We start from the raw sequence: 7,467 nt of genomic DNA on the forward strand, positions 1-7,467 counted from the left end.
GACGTCCTTCGCGATGGATGGCCACCAGAAGTTGCGTTGGAGGAACAGCAGTGTGCGTCGTAAGCCCGGGTGTCCCGAGATGGGGGAGGAGTGACCCCACTGGAGTACTTCTGACCTCATGTTGGTGGGCACATAGAGCCGTCCAGGCGGCACACCTGCCGGTTCGGTCTCTGTGGTCTGCGCCTGGCGAACCCTCGTTTCCAGATCCAATAGTAGGGGTGCGATGATCTTGGAGGGTGGTAGGACAGGCGCGGGGTCTGCCCGGGGGCTGTCAGTTTCATGTTGACGAGAAAGCGCGTCTGCTTTGGTATTCTTAAACCCCGGGCGGTAAGAGAGATGGAAGTTGTAGTGCTCAAAAAATAGAGCCCACCGCGCCTGTCTAGGGTTTAATTGCTTGAGGTTTCGGATGGTGATTAGATTTTGATGGTCCGTCCAGATGATGAATGGGTCCCTGGCGCCCTGGAGCCAGTGACGACATTCCTCCAAAGCCCACTTTATGCTCACGGTCCCCTACCACGTGTCGCTGCTGAGTGGGATCGAATTTTTTGGAGAAGAAACTACAGGGATGTAGTTTTTGAACTGGACCTCGTTGTGAAAGAACAGCTCCAGCGCCCACATCTGAAGCGTCCACCACTTCCAATGAATGGTTTGCTGGCGTCTGGGTGGAGGAGGATAGGAGCAGTGGTAAAAAGGGAGCAGAGCTTCTTAAAGGCAGAGATGGCGGTCTGGTTTAGTCGCAAAGGGGAAGATGATGGGCGAGTCAGGGCGGTCAGGGGCGCGGCAACTGTACTGTAGTCCTGGGTAAAGCGACGATAGAAATTCGCAAACCCGAGAAACCGTTAAAGTTGCTTGAGGGTCTTGGGTAGGGGCCAATGACGCACAACTTCTAGTTTCTGCGGGTCCATGGCCACACCCTGGGGCGAGATGATGAAACCCAGGAACGTGGTGGAGCGCTCGTGAAAGGCGCACTTCTCCAACTTACAGTACAGCTGGTGGGCAAGTAATCTCTTTAGAACCGCCCTGACGTGCTGGATGTGTTCATCAACAGAACGGGAGTAGATGAGTATGTCATCCAGGTAAACGAATGCCCACCGGCCTAGCACCGGCCTGTCCCGGAGGACATCGTTTATGAAATGTTGGAAAGCGGCGGGGGCGTTGCACAGTCCAAATGGGATCACTAGACTCTCATAGTGTCCGGTAGGGGTGATGAAAGCCGTCTTCCACTCATCGCCCTCTCTGATGCGTACCAAGTTGTAGGCGCTCCTGAGGTCCAACTTTGTGAAAATGGTGGCACCAGAGAGAACGTCCAGGGCTGAGTTGGTAAGAGGCAACGGATGTCGATTCTTGATGGTGATGTTATTGAGCCCCCGATAGTCAACACATGGGCGAAGTTCGCCTCCTTTCTTCTTCACAAAGAAGAACCCCGCGGCAGCAGGCGAAGAGGATGGCCGGATGGTACCATGGCGGAGAGCGTTGGTCACATATTCCTCCATAGCCTGCATCTCTGTGGACGACAATGAGTAGAGGTGGCCGCGGGGTGGAACAGTTCCCGGCTGAAGGTCTATGGCGAGGTCGTACGGTCTGTAAGGAGGAAGATGAGTGGCCCGTCTCTTGCAGAAGACCTCCGCCAGGTCCCGATAAGCGGCGGGGATGGCGTTGACGTCGACATCGGGGGCCTCGGACTCCCTAGAGCACGTCCCAGCCGCAGCCCGTAGGCACAGTTCGGTACAGGTCGCGCCCCACTGTAAAATCCGGTTCTGTCTCCAGGAGATAAGAGGGTCATGTTGGATGAGCCACGGAAAACCTAGGATGATTGGAGGAGAAGAGATGGGGGTGACATAAAAGTTGATCTGTTCCTGATGTTTATCGATGATGAGGGTGATGGGACGAGTCTGGGTGGTGATGGGACTGGTGGAGAGGGGCCGACCGTCGACAGCGGTAATCCGAACCGGCTGGGATAACGCCTCGAATTTTAACCCCAATTTTTTGGCATAAGAGAAGTCAATGAAGTTGCCTGCGGCACCGGAATCGATGAACGCAGTACTCCTAACTTGTTTGTGGCCAAAATGGAGGTGTACTTGAACCGTGAGACGGGAGGAATCGGTCGAAGTGGAGGAGAGTTGGATATGACCCGGTGAGTGGTCCTCCTGCCTCACCGGGTCTGGGCGTTTCCCGGTCGAACTGGACAGATAGCTCGGTGGTGCGTCGCTGATCCACAATAGGCACAGAGTCCCTCCTTAAATCGTCGCTCCCGTTCTTCAGCGGTCAAGGAGGCGCGTCCTAATTGCATGGGTTCCCCGGCTCCTGTGTTAACCACGGCGGGAGGTGGAGATCCGGCAGGTCCGGTAGTTGCAGGAGTGACAGCAGATCGGGCGTCGAAAGCCGGGGCCTGGGTGAAGAAGGTGGGCGAGGGCATGGAGGGCGGCAGGGTCCGAGGAGCTGGCTTCGGGCGCGAGAGCATGCGCTGGTCAATCCGGAGGGCCAATTGGATGAGACCCTCCAGAGTCGCGGGCAACTCTCGTCCGGCTAGCTCGTCCTTAATGCGAGACGCCAGTCCCTCGAAGTAGGTTGTACGGAGGGCAGCATCTCCCCAGGTGGTTTGGATGGCGAGGGTTCGGAAATCCGCCGTGTAGCGACTCACGGACAACCCTCCCTGCCGCAAGTGATAAAGTTTGGTACCGGTCTCCACCTCACTGTCAGGATGTTCAAAAGTGAGCTGTAGTTGGCGTGAGAATTCTTTGTAGGAGTGCGCTGTGTCTGAGTCGGAGCGCAGTACCGCCGTGGCCCACTCAGCTGCCTGCCCAGTTAGCAACGAGACGAGAAGAGCAATGCGTAGCCGATCGGTGGAGTATTTGGTGGAATTGAACTCAAACACCAGATCTAGCGCTGTCAAAAACACACTACATTTCCCGTCTGTGCCGTTCCATTTATCTGGAAGCGAAAGAAAAACATCAGAAGGAGGGGGGGGGGTTGATGCGGCGTCCAGAGGTCCGCGTTCTCCCGCCGAAGCTCCGCCACCTCGCGGCGCAAGGCCGCGACGTCTTGGATGCTCCGGCGCAGAGTAGCAAGATCTCCGGTTAGCTTGTCAATTAGCTCGGCGTGCCGATCCACCACATCGCAAAGACGCGCGTGATCCGCAGGGTTTACCGCGGAAGGCTCAGTCATTCTGTCAGAAACTAACCCGAGGAGACCAGAAGATGTAGCTTTAGCGGTTAGCCCTTTGTGAATGGTAAACCCAAACGCGGAGTGACACGAATAGGCAGGATAATCACACGATTTGATCTAAGGACTCTCACGAATGGGGAGCAAGGGAGAGACACAAATCTAACCCGCGTTTTATAAACACACACTCAATCTGAAAGTAAACCCAAGAGGGTGAGTACTCACGGTTCGGTGAAACGGTCCGAGGCGACATGGGCGAACTCAAATGACTGAGCAGAGTGTAGTGGTTTGTTTACCCTTTTTATACTTCCTGGTTCGCGACCGCATTACTTCCGGGTCCTAGTGCCGGTCGCATACTGAGTGTGCATGACATTATCAGGGCGATTCCAGCGTTACAAATGTGACAATTGCACTCATATTTGTAAACATAAAGCCTCAGAGCATGGACAAGGTTACTGTCAGTTTATCAATTTGCAGAACCTTTAATGTCATTTCTTCAGCTTAAAAAAAAAACTAATTTTTGAAAGTTGTTAAAAATATTTTGTTGTTTTACCTGTGCTGTAAATGACATACAAAAGCATCTTTATTTTCAAATCGTGAATTCCTAATTTACAGGGAAAAAAAAAGACTGACACCCAAGACTGATGTCTAACCTACGTGAATTTAGTTTTGCTACAAATGTCTTATGTCCATGTGCTCAAGAGAGAATAATAAAAAAAAATAAAAAAAACATGCAATTCTCTAAACACACAGGAAAATCCCTTGGGATTCAAATGGTAACTTTTCATAGGTTTGTATGAATATTAATACCCTGGGTAGATGTCCTCCGATAATATCACATTGTTTGTTAACTCTCAAGTGATGATTTGTTATCGGATTGCTGTTGCCATGCCAGAAAGTCACAAGGAAACAGTATGGATTATAAAAGTTGCACAGACCACTGGCACAACAGGTAATCGATGAGCAGTGAAAAGACAAATACGACACATTTCTTGCAAGGTGTTGTTTAATTTTTGTAAAATGTTACAGTATTGAAATGTAAATGCATATAATTTATGTGATATTATTAAACATGGAACAGATTAACACAAAAAAATTTAATATCCTGGTATTTTTACAGGCTTGTAGAAGGTGATGGAAAATGGATCATACAGATATGAGATTCTCAGGATTGAAGGATTGCGGATCACACGTTATTCATCTTATCCAGTTTTTGCTCTTCTTTTCTTGATCTATCTGTTTATTATGGTATCTAATATTGGCATTGTCATAATGATAGCAATGGACAAAGCTCTTCACAAACCAATGTACTTCCTTTTCTGTAACCTTCCCTTGAGTGATGCAATCAGCGCTACTGTCGTACTGCCTGGTTTACTCAAAGACATTGTGGCTGAATCTGACAGGTATATCAGCTTTGTCGCTTGTGTAATTCAAGCCTTTGGTGTTCACTCTTTGAGTACGAGTGCACACACTATATTAATTATCATGGCTTTTGACAGGTACGTGGCCATATGTCACCCATTAAGATACCACACCATAATAAATAACATGATGGTTATAAGGCTTTCTGTAATAGCTTGGATAATTGCTACTGTCCCAGTCGGGGCTCTTTTGGCCCTCACAGCAAGGCTCTCTCATTGTACTTCAGTGATATCTAATCCCTTCTGTGACAATGCTTCTCTGTTTAAACTTTCCTGTGAGAATTTGTCACTTAATCAGATTGTTGGTTTATTCACCTCTGTCGTGCTTTGGACGATGTCAATATCATGTATCGCTGTTACTTATCTCAAGATCGCACATGTATGTTTAAAAAATAAAAACAGCATGCTGAAAGGCAAGGCCATAAAAACATGTAGCACACATCTGATTGTGTATCTCATTCTGCTTGGATGTGGCTGTACTGTTATTATTTTGCACCGTTTCTCAGCTTATGAGGAACTTCGAAATGTGGCCAGTGTCTTATTTTATGTTATTCCATCAAGCCTTAACCCTGTCGTATACGGCCTTCAGACCAAAGAAATTAGACAGGGCCTTAAGCAGATATTCCTGAGAAGAAAAGTGATTCCAGGATAACTTCCTTACAAGTAAATATTTAAACTATACAATATGAACATATTTGTATGCTTTATGACTGAAGTGTTACAAATGCAAATGTAAGCAGCATGACTGGCAATAATGGCATGTTATACAAAAAAATATATAGCATGTATAACATTAGACCACTGTCACCAAGAGATACATATATGCTATAAGAGGTAAAATATTATCGGAAAAAAATATTTATAAGCCTAAAAAAAAACAGTTTAACCTATCTGTAAGTATTACATTATCCATCATTTTATTAATATATGTTATGTTTTAAACTGCACTTAAATAGACAAAGGGCGAAAAGTGTTTGCTTTAAAGAAATCGCTCAGTGATCTCAGGTACACTTTGTACAGGTTTCAGGGAACTGGCTGCTTAGATTTTAAAGAATGTGCCATATGTATTCTGGAGTCTTTGTTCGTCATACTTGATTATATGTTTGCAGGTAATCCTCAACATTCAGCATAATTTTTTTACTTTGAAAATTGATCTATTGTGTAATATTTTGCCTCCTATACTGATGTGCAAACATTTCAGTGTAATTTTAAAAATAATTTAATGGTTAAGTAATTACTAGATTAATAATTAATAAGATATTTATTGTCATAAATAATTATGCAAAGCAAACATTTGTAATTAATAATATTAAGATGCCTAAGACATTTGTGCAGCATGTACTGTATATGTATGTAATTATATAAATATGTTACTTTTAAGTTATGATCAATAAACTGTATAATCTATGCAAAATTTAATGCAAACAACACACCATGCTACAAATATTAATATTTTATCTATATATTGGAAAGTTACTACAAATGTTCCCAGTCAGCATTTTGTCCTGGGTCTCATCTGGTGTTTGCTTCTAACAGTGAATGCTGTAGGGAATATTAAACAGAACCAACAGATCTGGAATTGTTTTCTTTTTATCAAAAATAATGATAATAAATCTTTGTGGTTTGTATGCACTGCAACTGCTGTCGAATAGAGGTAGTAATAATAATAATGATGTTGTTGTTGTTGGGAAATTTTTTGTTTAGACCCCAAAAAATCTGGAAAATTACCTCCCAGATGACAGAAAAAAAGCATCACACTATGATGTCACTTAATGTGATGTCACTCAATCTAATGTCACATAGAAAGTTATTATTAACCACTCTTCGGCTTAAGTTTAAGGCGTCGTCACAGCGGGGATTTAAAGGTTTTAATATGCTTAAAAATTCATAGAAATTGGCAGACAGGTTGAAATCTGCTGCCATTAGGATGTCTGAGAGTCTGGGCCCCTGACACAAGATTTTGCTGCATAGCTTATACACACATATCTGTATACCAATAAAAGCTGGTACACATTTAGAACCTATGTGATCTCAAGCGATGCAAAATTACAGAGATTTTTGATGTCTTAATTGGGTCAGCCATGACGATGTCTAAAACTTGCCAAAAAAAGTAGTTTATCGCTTTCTGTGTAAAATCAAAATAAGTTACATCACATTGAGTCACATCATAATGTGATGCTTTTTTCCAGTATTTGTGGATTTTTTAAAGGCATAAAATTCCCCTATTCTAAAGTTTAAATGCATAATAACATGCTCAAAATTCACACGTTGTGTGGTGCACCCAAGTGGCGATGGCATACGGTGCTTGCAACTACTGTATATTTATTATTATTTAGTGCCCAATCACTATAACATCAGAGCTTGTGCAGTTTTTCAGCAGAATCAGCCTCCCTAAGAAAGTGCTCACCGACCAACATACGCCATTCATGTCAAAACTTATATGTGATTTGTGCAGGCTGTTGCAGATTGAGCAGATTTGCACGTCATTATACCACTTTCAGACTGTCGGTCTTGTCAATTGATTTAACCAGACCTTGAAACAGATTCTCTGAAAAGTGGTGTACAAAAACGGCCGCTGCTGAAACCAAATGCTGCAGTATGTGAAACGAGGTATAACATCGCGAAAGAAGCCTGGAAGGAGGAGCCTTCACCTTTTAGGTTTGTAATTTAGTTTGTGCAGGAATTACAAACTAATATTAAAAGTTCTCCATATTCTGTGACAGCACCTGCAGGGGGTGCAGGGAAAGCAGAAATGCACCTACAACCCACAGGCACAACCATGAGAGTTCAAGGTGGGCGATTACATGCTGCTTCTCCTCCCCAGAGATACTTGTAAGTGTTTAGCTTGTTGACAAGGACCCTTAAGTCGTGGAACGAGTCGGGC

At 44.9% G+C, this 7,467-nt stretch overlaps 1 protein-coding gene across 1 annotated transcript; it reads left to right on the top strand.

Moving 5' to 3' along the window:
• The first annotated feature begins 4,281 nt into the window (after positions 1-4,281).
• Positions 4,282-5,235, top strand: LOC128507618 (olfactory receptor 52N2-like). Its single transcript, XM_053478659.1, has one exon. The coding sequence runs from the start codon at positions 4,297-4,299 to the stop codon at positions 5,233-5,235; it is 939 nt and encodes a 312-aa protein (XP_053334634.1). The 5' UTR covers positions 4,282-4,296.
• Positions 5,236-7,467: the final 2,232 nt, after the last annotated feature.

The sequence above is a fragment of the Clarias gariepinus genome, chromosome 19, assembly GCF_024256425.1.
Source record: "Clarias gariepinus isolate MV-2021 ecotype Netherlands chromosome 19, CGAR_prim_01v2, whole genome shotgun sequence".
In the NCBI taxonomy this organism is placed as follows: Eukaryota; Metazoa; Chordata; class Actinopteri; order Siluriformes; family Clariidae; genus Clarias; species Clarias gariepinus.